General features: G+C 40.8%; 1 protein-coding gene across 1 annotated transcript; it reads right to left on the bottom strand.

The window, feature by feature from the left end:
• Nucleotides 1-3835: 3835 nt before the first annotated feature.
• Nucleotides 3836-17203, bottom strand: EXOC1L (exocyst complex component 1 like). The gene is made up of 3 exons (XM_077814634.1): nt 17083-17203; nt 11370-11500; nt 3836-4099 (listed from the first exon to the last, which is right to left on the bottom strand). The coding sequence occupies exons 1-3, from the start codon at nt 17201-17203 to the stop codon at nt 3836-3838; spliced, it is 516 nt and encodes a 171-aa protein (XP_077670760.1).
• Nucleotides 17204-17651: the final 448 nt, after the last annotated feature.

Raw genomic sequence — 17651 nt, forward strand, 5'->3', positions numbered from 1 at the left:
ATAACAGTCTTCAGATATGTTTAGGGCTGTTATTAAGAGGAAAATGGTCAATTGTTCTTCATGTTCAGCTAAAGTAGAACAAGAAGCAATGGGCTTAATCTGCTGCAAGAGAGATCTAGATTAGATATTCAGAAAACCCTTCTAACTGCAAGGGTAATTAAAATCTGGAATAGGTTTCTAAGGGAGTCTGGAATCTCCATCACTGAGGTTTTGAAGAAGAGTTTGGACAAATGAGGTTTACTTGGTCCTTCATCAGTGCAGGGGGCTGGACTTGATGACCTCTTGAGGTTTGGGGGATTCTGTAACAGGTTTGGGGGATTTCCTCTATTGTCAAGTCCCTCTTCCCCACTCCAGATTTCAAACCAGAAATTCTCCGAGGGTTCTGATGCTCTCAGAAAAGAGCCAGTTTTCATAGTCCTCCCCATCCAGACCCCAAAACCTGTGCGCTTTGTAATGAAAGTTTAACATAAAGATTTCCCCCAATATGTTTGCAAAAACACCATTAGAGTAATAGTAAAGGATTAAAATAAATTGAAATTAACAACCATATATATATATAATTTTGTAAAACTTTAGCTCTTAGTTGGTGGGAAGAATCAGTGCATCCAGAGTGTAATTATTTTTACAAAACACAGATTTAATGTAGTAGCCAAAGTTAGATTAAAGATCCCACCTTATCTATTGGCAATAATATTTCTAAAGATGTGTATGATTAGTAGAAAAGTATACAGTGGCATTCAGGGGACTCCAACTCTGGGAGCCAAAACCCTTCCCCAGGGCCTCCCACCCCATATTTCTCTGAAATTAATTTGAAAATGTTGGTCAGTAGGGCTAGCAAAAAGACTGCTGCAGATTACTTCTCCTGGAAAAAAGGGGAAGCAGAAACCTGATTGTGACTCTGCTTCTGTGACTTTGCTCCTGGGGCAACACAGCTATGAACTATCCTTTACTGATGCTGAATTGTAGGGTTACAATCCAGTTCTTAATATTTACTATGAGAAAGCACTCAGTGGGAGCAATTAAGCCAGTGCTGAACTCAATGGTAAAACAACTGACTTCAGTGGAAGCAGACGCAGACCAATGCTGAACACTTTTTGAAAAGCTATCCAATTATTTAAATTGTTAAATGCATATTAAGTAATGCCTTTGATTAAATGTAAGTAACATACTGAAAATATGCTGAGAAATTGTTAGAATCTGGGGAAAATTGTCCTCTGAATTCTAACTAAATATATGTTAAACATCTCACTCTCCTACAAAGAAACTGTAAACAATAGCCAAGGTTTATATAGGATCTACTGTTCACAGACTTTAACCAAGAAGGAACCATCATGATAATCTAGTCTGACCTCCTGCACATTGCAAGCCACAAAACCTCACTCACCCACTCCTGTAATATACCCATAATTTTTGGCTGAATTACTGAAGTCCTCTTTAAAGACTTAAAGTTACAGAGAATTCATCATTTATTCCAGTTAAAACCTCCAAGTGACCTGTGCCCCATATAGCAGAGGAAGGCGAAAAATCCCCAAGGTCTCTGCCAATCTGACCCAGGGGAAAATTCTTTCCTGACCCCAAACATGATGGTCATTTGGACCCAGAGCATTTCAGCAAGACAGTCAAACAGTCAAATACCTGAAAAATAATACTCTGTAGTAACTCAGAGCTCTTCCCATCTAGCATCACTGTTGCTCCAGAGCTGAAGAAAGTGGGGATGTTAACAAACTCTGTTCCCAAAACTAGGCTAGCATCACAGTTGATTCACAAAAAATGATGTGAACAAAAATAAAGTACTTGTGTTCATTTGTGCTAAAAAAAAAAAAAAAAGCGGGGCTACCCCAACAAGTTTGCCAAATAGAAAGAGGCAAAATGAATCGGGAAATATTAACTTTAAATTTTTAAGAGGGTACCACAAGCGATGGAAGATAAAAATGAAAAAGTATTTGACACTCTGTAAAAAATTAATTATAGACACATGTATGACTCCACAGTGACACTGCACCCCATATTCTTCATAGCGATATTACTATGATATGGTGGTAGCATAATTATGACGCATTTTATGCAAGATAAATCATGAGAGGTATCATTGGAAAAGTTATGATTTGCTGAATATGATTATCCTATTTGTATACATGTATCATTTTTATCTGAAGTTATGAATACTGACTATGTATCTGTATTTCAAATGTAGTTACACCTGGATAACACCCACTAGACAAGATGCTTTCAGTCTAGACAGTGGGTGGGGAAGGGCCTGTTCATGGCAATGGGTCATTAGGAAAGAACAACAGGCCTTAGGAGAAGCTTATCTCCCACCTGGGAAACCTTTCTGAGAATGCTCAGACAATGCTCAGACAATACATAGAATGCTCAAGTAATGGCTGCTATGACTCTCTACAAGGACATGTGACCAGACCACGTCTTTGGACTCCATCTTGGGATGTCAGTATTTTTCCACAGACTGGTTTGGGAACCAAGCTTTGGGAACAAAGGCTTCCTGCCATATGCAAAAGCTATATAAGGCAGGGAGTGACATCATCTGTGGTTCTTCACTTCCCATACAAGAAGACTCCTGGTAACACCTGAGGAACAAAGACTGAACTGGGGGAAGTGCTGGACCCAGGCTAAAGGGATTTTTAGCCTGTGAATGAAATTCCTGGGGATTCCAAGCTGTAAAGCAAGTGCAGCTTGCCCCTTAAGAACCTGCTTGTATAATCTCTTACGGTGAGAATCTGCTAATTCATATCCAATCTATCTAGTATATTAGGCTTAGTTTGTGTTTTTTGTTTATTTGCTAGGTAATCTGCTTTGATCTGTTTGCTATCCCTTATAATCACTTAAATCTATCTTTTGTAGTTAATAAACTTGTTTTTGCTTTATTTAAACCAGTGAGTTGGAGTAAAGTATGTGGGAATTTTAGCTCAAGGTGCAAAGGCTGTTGCATATTCCTCTCCACATTGAGGGAGGGGGCGAGCTTTATGAGCTTACGCTGTACACTTTCCTGTGCAGCACAAGATGATATAATTTTCAGTTTACACTCCAGAGGGGGTGTGTGCCTGGGGAGTTGGGAGTTGCCTTAGCTGTAGCCTTTCCGTTGTTGGTTCACTGCAGGGACTGGACAGAGAGCCTGCATGTAACTGCAGCTGGTGTGGCACTACCTGTATGAAAGCTGGTAAAAGTGCAGGCTGGAGGGCTTTGCAGCTTGTCACAGCAATACAGTGTGTGAGGGAGCCCAGGCTGGTGGGTCAGGGGGATCAGTGGTACTCTGGGGAAAACCCGTCACACCCATGTTGGCATCAATGAAGCCAGAATTTTCCCCAGTGGCTAAACTCCCATTGACTTCAATACAGCCAGGATTTCAGCTTCTGTATTTATCTAGATATGATCTTTTTAAAAGAATCCAATATTTTAACATATTTAGAAATTGAATTTTGCATTGCTTAACTACACAAACTCCCCCACACACACACCTTCTTTGAAGACACAAATTAGCTGGCAATATTAATTTTAAAATATTTTTGTCATTAATGTATACTAATTTGGGCCCCTACAAACACTTGTGTATGTGCTAAACTTTACTCACATGAGTAGTCCCATGGAACTCAGTTATTACTATTGTGTTGAAAGCTAAGCAGGTGTGTAAGAGTTTGCAGGATTGGGATCTTACTGAAAGAAACAGTTCATTGTTTATATAAAAATGAGGTTTCTGGTTTTGGCTGATATGTAAAATTAAATAGCAAATACTGCATATCACTTAACTTTTATATCAGACGATTTGTTGGAATCTGGCACTGGAAGTCAGCTAGTCCCCTTACTGTTATAAAATCCATCTTTATGGCATAGGACACAGGGACAGACACAGAAGGTTGAAAGCATAGAAGCATATCTTCATAAGAACTAAACAGTCCCCATTGTTGGATGACCAGAGTGAATCATCATTTATGTAGGTTATATCAAAGTTCACAATCTTCAAGTCCTTGTTAAGGTACATGTAATTCAATTTGTTTAACGTTCGAGCAAAGGCATATTTAGAGGCACAGCTATGTGCTTCCCAACTGTAGACCTTCTCAAAGTGCATATCAAAATATGGATTATCCTAAAAATGAAGAGAGAATGAAATTACTAGCTTTACAAGCACTAGAACAGCAACATTTATTGTTTTATGCTTAGCCACCTTGTAATCGCTGTCTCACTGTAATGGATTCATACAATATTAGCACTGGACTTCAGAAATATTTCCACAATCCATAGACAGTCCTACAGGGGTGGTTCTTTTAAATTTTTACCAAGAATGGCCCTAAAACAGTAGTTCTTAATCAGGTATAACTCTCGATGTGAGCAGGGGCTTCAGGATTTGGCCAAATGAGCACACTACAACTTACGACAATTATAAGACACAACTTTAAAATGTACAAGGACTGTAGTATTGTCCAAAATGTACTGTATGAAGAGCACTTATCTCCTATTATAAATAAATTCCCCTATCAAATTAAGATTATTGATTGCCTTCTTTGCTTATATTGCAGATCTCTATGTTTACAGGCTCCTCTGCTTGCCTAATGCTAACAATGGCTTTAAAATGAAACCTGTTAAATTAAACTTTGTGAATGTCATTAGCTGTAGTTTATTATGACCATTTATACTAATGTTAATGACTTTATGATTAAATGTTTTTTCATCAGAAATAAGACAAGCCTTGATCATACGCTCTTATGAAAAAAATCTGTGGGAGGAGGTTCTGGAATAGGAAATCTCTGGGAGGATTCCCTCAGGGGATAGCTCCATCACATCATTGCATTATGGGAGTGGAGTTCATTGTAGCCATGCTATGAGCAAGTCCTTCTGGCTGACATGGCTGTGGGAGCTCTGGGATGTGAAAAGTTCCAGAGGAAAGATAAATCAGCCCTAAACTGTTACTTTTTTGGCCTAAGCTGCATGGAGCCAGGAGGGGCTGGGAGTGGTTGGACATATCCTCCACCCCCAAGCCTCATTCACCCAGATTTACCATAAACACAGAGAGTGTATAAAGTACTCAAAGTATGGGAAGAGGAATGGGACTGACTCTACCCCCTCGTGGGCATGAGGAGAGAATCATGTTCTTGTACCAGACATGGATGAGCTACAGAGCTTGCATATACGCACCAGATGTGTTCATCATAAAATCCTTTCAGGCTTTGCCAGGTATGGCTGAGATTTGTTTAAATAAGGTATTTTACACACAGATCTAGTGACTGAACAGTAAAATACAGTTTAGCATTCCATTACATCTCCCCCTTCAAGTTCTAACATTCCCACCATTTACAATATATACACTTTCACACTCTTTGATGTTCAGTACGGATCAGTCTGTTAAGTCTCTGAATTGTGCTGGTTTTCTAATTACATGACCTGAACACATAACAATTTGGTCATTAGTTGCAGTGACTATCTCTGGTCGGTTTGGAATCTGAGTGTTTGTCTTCACGTTCTGCATTGGCCATTTGTAGAGTTTGTTCAGCTCTTTGTTCTTTCTGAGGAACCAACTGTAGATGTTGACAGTTTTTGTTGAACTCTCCACTGTTGGTCTCGATCACATATGATCGTGGCGCTGAATTTTTTCTTTACAACAGCTGGAGTTGTCCATCCCTTTTCTCCATCCAATTTGACAAAACATGGTTGCCAGGTTCTAGATCTGGCAGTTCTCTAACCAAGTGACATCTGTTGTAAAAGTGTTCATAAGATTTTTTAGCCTTTTTATCCTATTGGGCTACTTTTTTCATGTTTGGCCACGTTGGAGATAGATCTACTGCTCAAGCTTTGGAAAAGAACTTGAGTTGTCTTCCCATCAGGAGTTTTGCTGGACTGTATCCAGTAGCTGCTATTGGTGTTGATCTGTTACTCAGAAGAGCAAGAAATGGATCTTCCTGCTGTAGGATTTTCTTGGCTGTCTGTACAGCTTTCTCAGCATCTCCTTTTGCTTGTGGGTAATGTGGGCTGCTAATAATATGATCAAAATCATATTTCATTCGGAATGACTTACATTCTGCTGCAGTGAATTGTGGTCTGCTGTCTGTCATTAGTTTTTCTGGAATACAGAAGTGATCAAAAGATCATTTCAATTTCTCAGTAACACTATGACACGTTATGTCTTTCAAGTACATTATTTCTATATACCTGGAAAAACAGTCCACTATGACCAGATAATGATGTCCTCTGAATTTGCATAAATCGGCAGCTAGTCTCTTCCAAGGTCTCTTTGGTAGGTATGTTTGTATACTGTATGGTTCAACATTGTCTTCTAAGTTGATTTGTACTGGATCTCCTTTCAGAAGTCCCCTATCATCATATCTACCATCAGTTTCTTCCAATTTCTTTCACTAGCCCATAATGGTTGCCGTATTGCAGCTGAGAAGGTTGTTGGTCTTTGATCCTAGGCACTCTGAACAATTGGAAAAAGGCAAATATAGTTCCCATCTTTAAAAAAGGGAAGAAGGAGAATCCAGGGAACTACAGACTGGTCAGCCTCACCTCAGTCCCTGGAAAAATCATGGAGCGGGTCCTCAAATAATCCATTTTGAAGCACTTGGAGGAGAGGAAGGTGATCAGGAACAGTCAACATGGATTCACCAAGGGCAAGTCATGCCTGACCAACCCGATTGCCTTCTGTGATGAGATAACTGGCTCTGTGGATATGGGGAAAGCGGTGGATGTGATATACCTTGACTTTAGCAAAGCTTTTGATACTGTCTCCCACAGTATTCTTGCCAGCAAGTTAAAGAAGTATGGATTGGATGAATGGACTATAAGGTAGATAGAAAGCTGGCAAGATCATCGGGCTCGACAGGTAGTGATCAATGGCTCGATGTCTAGTTGGCAGCTGGTATCAAGCAGAGTACCCCAAGGGTCAGTCCTGGGGCCGGTTTTGTTCAATATCTTTATTAATGATCTGGAGGATGGCATGGATTGCACCCTCAGCAAGTTCACGGATGACACTAAGCTGCGGGGAGAGATAGATACGCTGGAGGGTAGGGATAGGGTCCAGAGTGACCTAGACAAATTGGAAGATTGGGCCAAAAGAAATCTGATGAGGTTCAACAAGGACAAGTGCAGAATCCCATGCACTGCTACAGGCTGGGAACCGACTGGCTAAGCAGCAGTTCTGCAGAAAAGGACCTGGGGATTACAGTGGACAAGAACCTGGATATGAGTCAACAGTGTGCCCTTGTTGCCAAGAAGCCCAGTGGCATATTGGGCTGCATTAGTAGGAGCATTGCCAGCAGATCGAGGGAAGTGATTATTCCTCTCTATTCAGCACTGGTGAGGCTACATCTGCAGTAATGTGTCCAGTTTTGGGCCCCCCACTGCAGAAAGGCTGTGGACAAATTGGAGAGAGTCCAGCAGAGGGCAACAAAAATGAATAGGGGGCACATGACTTACGAGGAGAGGCTGAGGCTGAGAGATTACTGAGAAATTTAGTCTGCAGAAGAGAAGAGTGAGGGGGGATTTGATAGAAGCCTTCAGCTATCTGAAGGGGGGTTCCAGAGAGGATGGAGCTAGGCTGTTCTCAGTGGTGGCAGATGGCAGAACAAGGAACAGTGGTCTCAAGTTTCAGTGCGGGAGGTCTAGGTTGGATATTAGGAAAAACTATTTCACTAGGAGGGTAGTGAAGCACTGGAATGGGTTACCTAGGGAGGTAGTGGAATCTCCATCCTTAGGGTTTTAAAGGGCTGGCTTCACAAAGCCCTGGCAGGGATGATTTAGTTGGGGTTGCTCCTGCTTTGAGTAAGGTGATGGACTAGATGCCCTCCTAAGGTCTCTTCCAACCCTAATCTTCTATGATTCTATGATTTTCTATGAATGCATAGATTTTATCTTTGTAAACTGTTTCTGTGATGAACTGGTCCATGCAGTTCAGAGTACCTCCAGGGCTACTCAGAGCTGTGTCTGGTGACTTAAGCTCTGGGAGGGGTTCAAGTGATTGTACATCCCTTCTGAGATGACCGTGACATCAGCTCCTGAGTCAGTTTTAAAGTGAATAGTCTTGCCGTGAATATTCAGTTTCACTCTCCAGGCAGGCTCTATGTCATCACAAGTGACAGATTCCAGAAACAATTACTTTTGATTATCTATAATATGAATCAACTCCCTGACTGCTTTGGTGCAGCAAACAGATGCAAAATGTCCGTATATTGTACAATTATTACACCATGTGCCTCGGCTGGACATACATCATCTCTTGGGATATGACTTTTTCCATCCTGTGATGGGGTGTTCACCCCACACTTGCCCTGAAAAGGTTAATGAAGGCTGGGGCATTGGAGATGCCAGACAGACAGCAGGTTTGGAAAGGCTATGAATTCCCTGGAAGGTGAGGATCTTAGTGACCTGGCTGGAGGCTGAGTCATGATGAGGCTGCCATGGTTCCTGGAGTGAGGTGGGTCTGCAGAAGGAGAGGACAATGGGAGAGGCACCACCTGAAGAGAGTGCACCATCTGGCAGAACTAATCCCGAGGATGGCCAGCAGGAGGTGCCACTGTGTGAGTAGACCCTGTGACACATACCTTGTGCATGTAGGCTGGAATTTATTCTTCTTAGACTGGGAGTTCTCTCTCCTTGCCCACAGCGGTTTTATTATGATGACTTTTAACACTCAAGTATCTGTTATAGCGTCTAAGCTAGTTTCAGGCTTTTCAAGTTGCTCCTGCCTTTTGTTCTGTTTGACTAATTCTGACTGTTTTGCTATCTGTCTAGCTGTGGCTAGGATTAAATTTCTCAGCAGTTGTAGCTGCTGTGGCAGGTTTTTATCTGTTAACCCAATTACCAGTCTGTCTCTGATGTCATTTTCATGTCTTGCCTTCCCTAAAATCAGTTTTCAGCCAATGTACACAGAGCTCTTATAAAACATTCAACATTTTCCCCTGGTTCTTGAATTCCCTGGTGAAAACATGCTCTTTCATAAACCACATTTCTATGAGGTATAGAGTATGCATCAAACATAGGCAGAACCCTTTCATAGTTATCTTTATGACTATTTTCAGTAAAGTCAAAGGACTTAAAGATATGCTCCGCTTGCTTCCGCATAGCATAAATTAAAGACAATAGCTGTATATCTCCAGTTTCTTTGTTCAGCTTGGTTGCCATGCAAAATCTTGCAAAATATTATTTCCAGTCTGTCCACTCTGAAGGTTTGTCGAAGCTGAAGTTCTCTGGGGCATTGAAGAGTGGCATGTTGATGAGATCCTGCAACCTTTGTTGCTTTGTTTCTTCTGTTTGCAACCTTTGTTGCCTTTTTCCTTCTGTTTCTATTCTTAGTTTACTCATGATACCATGTCATGTTGTTCTGTATCAGATATGGACTGGCTATAGAGCTTGCCTTTAAACACAAGATATATTCATCATAAGATCCTTTAATGCTCTGCCAGGTATGGCTGAGGTTTTTTTAAACGAAGTACTGTATTTCACACACAGAGCCATCTAGTGGCTGAACAGTAAAATACAATTTAGCATTCCATTGAAGGGAAATAGGTGTGAAGAGGGACAATCTTTTTGGATTCCACTGAATGCATCCGATGAAGTGAGCTGTAGCTAACAAAAGCTTATGCTCAAATAAATTGGTTAGTCTCTAAGGTGCCACAAGTACTCCTTTTCTTTTTGCGAATACAGACTAACACGGCTGCTACTCTGAAACCAATCTTTTTGGGGTGAATGATTCAGACCAAGGTTTGTTTTTCTTGGAAGAAAATTGCACTGAGTTTTCCTTGAGAACTCTGGATGAAATCATTGTTATGTAGAATTTATTCCTGTATTTCTACTTGGATTATATTCATTTGGCTGAATGTCTTTTAAAATCTTGTATTGTAAATGCAATAAGGTATTTTCCTCAATGCACCTTCATCTTCCATAAAATTTAATTTAATTCTATCTCTGGGGTTGTTCTTATGTCTGTTTTTAGTGTCAATTTTTCCCCTTCCATAGTTACACTTGAATTACTACTCTGACCTGAATCCGTTAGCCACAGGGTAACATTAGGGTACTAGGTTAGGACTTTGAAATTAAACCTGGGTCTCCCTAGTCTGCCACACGCTTTGTGTGTGACCTTGGGCAAGTCACTTAGCTTCTCTGTGCCTCAGTTCTGTATCTTAAAATGGAGATAATAGTACTTCCCCAACTTACTGGGGTGTTGTGAGGATAAATACATTAAAAGATTGGCAGGTGCTCAGATTAGTAATGAGGGCCGTATAAGTAACAAAGATATATAAATCGTGCTTACTTTACTCATGAAAAAAATTCAGAGGAACCAAGTAATGTGAGCAAGATTTGGTCCCAAATATTTCAAGATTGCTGTTCATGGGAATGCAGTTGCTAGCTCCATGTTTTTGGATCCACCTCTTTTTCATTATATTTGTGGGGGTTTTCATGGGAAAGCTCCAGTGTAATAAAATAGTGTATGGTCACTACATCTATTTAAAAAGAGTACATCACTAAAAGGTAAGTGTCTTAGGCCTTGTCTAGATGCACATGGACTTAACCTTTTAAAACTGATTTAGTTAAACCAGTGTGTTTGTATATAAACACTATTTTAGTTTTTTAATTTTTAAAAAGCAAGATTAAATCAACAGATTTGTTAGTTAAAGGTCCATGTTCCCACTCCATATCTATAGGTGCAGGCTCCCTTCTGTGCACATACATTTGTGCCACTTATTCCTCCACTCTGCAACACTTGGGAATGTTCAGGGACTAGGCATGGTCTGGGGATTCCCTGGCAGCACAGCAGTAGGCTGATGCTCTTGCATCCTGAAGAGCTGCTGAGGACCATGTGTACCTCAGAATTTGTGAGCTAAGGGGGCAAAATCCCCAGGTGCTGCTTCCACTGATAGGAATAATTTTGTTCCCACATTCTGCAGAATTTATATAAAGTTCTGCAACTTGAAACTCTGGAATTTTCCTCATCTTTACTCAGGAAATTCCAAGTTCAAATATCCTGCCCTCAGTTATACGTAAGCAACTCAACGGAAGACATTGAGTTAAATTTTCCTTTTAGTTACACCAATGTTAATCTACTGAATTACTCCAGATTTACACTGGTGGAGTTGAAGTCAAAAAGTGACTTGGATAATCTCTATTACTGCAATGACATACAAGCAAGAAATAGGCCATCTTGACTCTCATATCTAAGGTGAGTTTACAGAACTGCCAAAAAAAATATTGTAAGCACAGCAAATGTGATCTGGAGTCTCTGGCAAATGATAAATCTGTATCCCCATTATGCCATCTTTTTTTTTACAGAATCTCTTTTCTTAGTAGAACTGCACCTCATCTGTTACGTCACAAATTGTAACATAAATGCATTGTGTTAATAGAAACTTACAATAAAATACACCACTTACAGTGTCTGCTTCTTTTCCATCAATCATCTCCAGATCTTTCAAAAACCACTTTTCAGCCATTTCATATTTCTCATCCAGATCTATTCTGAAGTGTTTCACCATAGATATTTCTACTTCTCCATCTTTAGTCACTGCAAGACAAAAAAATAGTTTACACAAACAGATAATTGCTTTCCAAAATATCTGAAAATGAAATAGTTCATCAAGCTGCATTTTAAACAATAGTTTAAAAACTAGAGCTATATGAAACTTGATGGGTTTGTTTGCACAGCGAGCAGAATTTAGCCCAATGTTTGCAGCCTATAAAGTCTATTTGCTTTTAATAGATTCTTTTTTTTAACCCTAACCCATCCTGTAAAGGCGAATCTTGTTTGTGGGAAAGCTTTGTTGTTGGGTTTACTAAAGAATACATGCATTAAGGCCCTGATCCTGCCTTTAGATCTGTGCAAGTAGACGCCCATGGGTCTGGAATCCTAGTTATTTCAGTTGTGCACCATGCACATGCAAGGGTCCACTGAGTTGTTGGACTGTGACCAAAATCAGTTCTAAGTCTGTGCATTTACATTAATGTTTGTATACTTCCCGTGAATGGAAGATCTGTGTTTTCCTATAAAATATTAATATAATACATAACAAAAATAACATGTAGTATTTAAGAAACACTACTTGAAGTTCCAACTTATCTGTGGTTATCTCTAGGTTTCATAGATTCATAGATATTTAGGTCAGAAGGGACCATTATGATCATCTAGTCTGACCTCCTGCACAATGCAGGCCACAGAATTTCACCCACCACTTTCTTTCATGGAAGTTATCATTTTCCTGCTAATGGGAAGCAAGTGAAAGAAGAATAGAAAAACTCTTCATAATCCTCATCAATATTAGTTAATTGCATTAAGCATGGAAAAGGAGATCAGTATTATGGAATATACATGCTAATTAGTGGGGAAAGCACTGGAATTTGAACACCTATATTAGGTAGGTTTATTTTATTTTCTTTTTTAATTGTCAGCTGGTGTCTATGGCTTCACACAGAGATTTGTAACTCTTGCACCCTCCTGAGAAGTGGTACACCTCTGACCTAACAGCCTGCTTCTTCAGCCTAGTACTCCTAAACCATTCTTTCCCTGCGACTGCAGCCTGACCTCATCACTGGACATCATCACATACCCTCTGGGAGAGTGGTCTGGTCCGAGAGTAGAGGGCTGTAGAAAAAGGGTGAAGATCAGGTACCAGAGGCACAGCATACTTCAGGGGCACAGTATGTTTTTTAAATGGAATTCCTAGACATCACCTAGCAATAACTTCTTCTTATCCAAATTTCTTTTGCCTTGCCTTGTTGGCAAGAAATTGGTAGTCCTCATGGAGGAAGTTTTACCCTTTTTGTCAATCATTTTACTGTACTTTAAAAAAATAATAGAAACAGATTTAAAAAAAACAAAAAACACGTGTAGGGCCTGATCTTGCAAACCCTAGCTGAGGCACATAACTCCATTTACACAAGAGGGATTACTCCTATAAAAATTACTTCCATGCGCAAGGGTTTACTGCGTCAAGCCCATATTTCATCCTGAAATACAGAGGCAAACAAACCCAAAACAACAAATACACTGGATACAGATTTTCCAGCAAATGCACAGTAAAAACTGTGTGGCTTGCTTTTTTTTTCTTCCTGGTCCTGTCTGTTGGGAAACCCAACTAATTAGTGCTTCTTCTAGTGCTAGGCTCTAGACTCCATCTAGGAGTTGAAATCGTATGACATCTGAGAAGAACATGTGTTAAGAAACAGTCCTAGAAATAGTGAAGTCCTAGCTCATCTAAAATATGTCCTCACTTCTTTGGTAGTTTAGGTTATCCAAGTTCCTATTCCTCATACTCCCTTGACAAAAATTGTATAACATCAGCATTTCTCAGATTTCCCATTTAATTTAGGTTTGAAATTTCTTCTTGGGGGAGAGGAGAGACATTATAGTGCCTTGGATTGTTTAAATTGTTCCCTGGGGTGTTTTATAGAAGAAAAATAAATGCAGTTTGGGGATGCTTGTATTTTCCAATGGACTATATTAAGATGTCATTGCAATCCCTCCTAACCACATCAAAACACAGTTGCTAAAATTGGCTAGACATCTCTGCATTTCAGTTTTGCCACCAATTCGGTTGATTAGTGATTCAATGTAGGGGAGTACTAATGGGCAGTAATTTTCTCATTCCAGACTTTTACCATTTGCCCCTATGAAAGTGAAGAGAGACAATATTGGGAATATGGCATGGAAATAGCAGCATTTATCTACCCACATTGTGGTTTTATTGTAGTATAGCTTTAAATGGGACAGGCTCTAAAGGATTCTGTTTGCATCTATGCAAATATTGGTTATTTACAATATTTTTCTCTTTCTTACAAGCTATTGACAGGCATAATACAAGTTAACCAGTAAGAATAAATTGAGACTACATTGCAAGGATAAGATTTTAGTTAGACTGTTTTGATCTTACACTAATTATGCTGCTAGAATATATACTTGCCACTTGTGAAGAATTAGGAAACATTTGGCTGTATTTAAATTATATTAAAACAGTAACAATTTTGTTTTAAAGGTTTTATGCCTGATATTTGTACATCTTCTAAATGCACAAAAATACCAACCTGTTTTCAGGGTTCACAGAATTTGTTAAAATAGAAAACTCAGTCAAAAGTAAAACAAGTTTGGGCTCCTTTCCTCCTAATCCCTTATTGATACTGCACAAAGCTGTCACCCATTCTGACGTTATCTGATATAACTGGTAGACTCTATTCAAGAAACTTCCAGGATTAGAAAGGGCTATTTAGATCAGGATTAAGGACTATATCCTGCAAGGTGCTGAGCAACTTGAACTGCCAGTGACTGCAGTAAGAATTGGAGGATGCTCACCAGCTTTCAGGATCAGATTTACTCTGTGCCCACCGCTTACCCAACTATGCTAGAGTGGGTTTTTTTTCTCTCTCACACACCACACTCACACACATGCACACACACGCTCACTCTCCATTCTTAATTTTCAGTATATTTTCCACTATGTCTGCAGAGATTCTCCATTAGGTTAATTTGTTTAGATGATTTCTTCACTGGTTTGTTCTTTCTATTCTGTGGAAACAACACTCAAATATTTCAGAAGGTACTTTTGCTCCCTTTTCCCTTTGAATGTTCTATAACAGAGCTTTAGTCTGATTTTAAAACAAATATTTTTATATTTGTCATCGTTGCACAAACTATCAACCTTCACAAAAATTCCTGAAGTCCATATGTAGCACATGGTTTGAACCTCAAGGACAAAAAGGGACTGGAAAGTAATGTTCACTTCTACCTACTAATCATAATATTTATAAATTCCCTAATTTTGAACAGCTTTCAGTGGTATAAAAACAATACAACTTCATGGATTTCTAAACGTATTTTACTAGATGATATTTGTCAATGCCTATTTAATAAAGTTATATAGCAGACGCATCTGAAATGATTTTTTTGGTAAATATTCAAGTAATAAGGTTGTGCCACCCTGAACGATCTTACTTTATTATAGTAATAAACATTCACAATCCCTTATCTTAAAGATGTACTTCAGGCAGTGAATAACAAGAAACTATGCTTCAACACATTGAGGGGATGGGGACTGCAAACACTTAAAAAAAGACAAAGAGAACAAATGTTTACTGAAAAATGTTATGGTTATTATAAAAATGCAATTCGCATAAAATAGCATCAGTCTTTTAAAGGCAAATTAGCTACACAAAATATGCTTGCAAATTGTGAATAGTTTTCTAACATTTTGTATTGACGATCTCGTTTCTTTGTGTATTATAAACAGCTATGTATCTGGTGCCTGTCAGAACTGTTCTGAAGTAGGAGGAAATGCATGCTCTTTTCCAACCGTATTTTCAAAATCCTAAATATGTTGCCTACAACTTTTCAAAAGTTCTGGGATTCTCAGCAATGCAGTAGGTTTCATGCTGTAGACAAGGAAATGCCCCGAACTAGATACAAATGAGAAACACAGAGACACTTAAGACAAGGCTAATGGTTTCAGGCTCCTCTTGCTTTATGTATGTCCACATTTGAAGACCGCAAAGGAACTGCTTGATTGAGACTGACAGCAGAGACAGCAATCTGGCAACATACTCGCCTGTCCCAAAAGATTCCAACCCATTTAATGCCATTAACTACAGCGACAGAAAGTGTTGCAGTTTAGTTGCTCGCCACTTATTTCAAATACAATCTCGCATTATAGGCTCCGCTACCTTTTATTCAGGCAACATTCCCATTGAAGTCAATGGGAGTTATGCCCGCATTTGATCGTGCGGGATCAAAAAGCCCTATATCATAGAACCAAATTCTTCACTGATTTGCCCTTTTCTTGTTCAAACCATTGATTTCGGTGGCGATGCCCTGTTATAACGAGGGTCAAATTTTACTCTCCCCCTCTTCTCCCCGCTCTGTGAACAGATTATACCCAATCTCAGCGATGCACTTGGAAAATGCACGTGGCTAAGGGGCTATCCAGTTACTGTTCTACACTGTCACTCGCTTTATTACCACACTTACTAAACACAACAGCATGACAGTGTGCTCATAGGCTATTCCTAAACATCCTCATGTGGAAATCTCGGCTCTTTCTTACTGTGCAATTATAATCTGTTGCACATGCTGTGTGAATTCATGAAAGTGACGCTTTAAATCTTCCATTTAACAAAGGAAGATCCTCCAGACAATGGACAGCGGCGCAGACACGATCGTCAAACGTGGGCTAGATTCGTGTCAACAGCCATTCATAAAGGAACGAGGCCCCAGACACCCCTCTCCTCGGGTTTAAGGTTAGGAGTCTGGCACGCAGCGGAGCAAAGGTAGCTGTCAGCTACACTTCAGCAAGAAGAGAGCCACACACAAGGTCTCGCGCAGGAGGCTTCTGTGCCATCTTCTTTACTTGCGTCTACACTTGGTTTAATATCAAAACTATTTTTCGTTCCATCTTAGCCCCTGAGACACACAGCCCTGGGGAAGTGCGCCGCTTTTGTTTCAATTACACTAGGCCAAAAGGCTAAGCTGAACGCAGGATCATTCGTTAAAAACCTTTCTGAGAGGCACCGGCGCCCCCCGCCTCGCGAAGGGGGGACAGAGCCTGCATTAAAGCCCTTTGAATACAACTGCAAAATAACAGGTTTCAGAGTAGCAGCTGTGTTAGTCTGTATTCGCAAAAAGAAAAGGAGGACTTGTGGCACCTTAGAGACTAACCAATTTTTTTGAGCATAAGCTTTGGTGAGCTACAGCTCACTTCATCGGATGCATTATAACTCTTCATCAGACTAGTACCCATGCACATTCCACACGCAAGTAGCCCAGGATCCGCGAAACGGGAAGGTGCAAGGTCAGGTGCCAGGCCAGCGCGCTGTGGGAAGACTCCCCTGAGTCACAAAACTAGGGCAAACATTCCCCTCCAGCGCCTGGCACCGTTGCCGTTAATGTAAGAGCCCGATGTGCAATGCAGATGTTGGAATGCGCCTAGTGACCAACGCAAATCAGAGCCCGAGCGGGGCCAGCAGCGGGACCCAGCATCGCTCTCAGGCTCGCTAGAAGCCCGCAGCCCGGAAGCGCGTGGGCTAGGGCGAGCCCGCCGCTTGCTCGCAGAGCCCGGGGCTCCTTCCTAGAGACGGATACACCTGCCCCCGCCGCCCCTGCCTTACCTGCGGCACAGAGGTAAAACCTGTCGTGCGCGGAGCACTCGATCTCTATGAACTCCCGCAGGCTCTGCCCCAGGGGGTAAAACAGCTTCTTTTGCAAGTCCTCCTTCACCAGCGAGGACATGTCCTTCGCGGCAGGCGAGGCTGATGGTCTCTCTCTCTGGGTCCCCTGCTGCCCCGTTTCGCGGCTCTCGAGCAGGTGCCCGGGGGTCTTGGTCTCTGCAGACACCCCGATCAGGCCTCAGACAAACCTCCAACTTCCCAGCCTCCTGACACGAGCAGCCGCCTGCCGCCACTCTTCAGCGCCCAGCACTGACTCTCTGAGGCTTGTCCGGAGTGTGTGTGAGTGGGGGGGGGGGGGGCATATTCGTGCATATGGGTGTTGCAGACGTATATAGCCCCCGGGCTGTTACCCTGCACAGGCATTTTTAATATCAAATCTTCAATAAAGCCCCACGACCTCGGTTTGATTCCATTATATATCCATCAGTTAACAGCTGACTGGAGGTATCGATTGTGATCATCTTCCATTAAGAATATTACCGCTGGCAAGAGGAAAGGCAGAAGCAGGG

This window comes from Eretmochelys imbricata, chromosome 4 (genome assembly GCF_965152235.1).
Source record: "Eretmochelys imbricata isolate rEreImb1 chromosome 4, rEreImb1.hap1, whole genome shotgun sequence".
NCBI classification, from domain to species: Eukaryota; Metazoa; Chordata; order Testudines; family Cheloniidae; genus Eretmochelys; species Eretmochelys imbricata.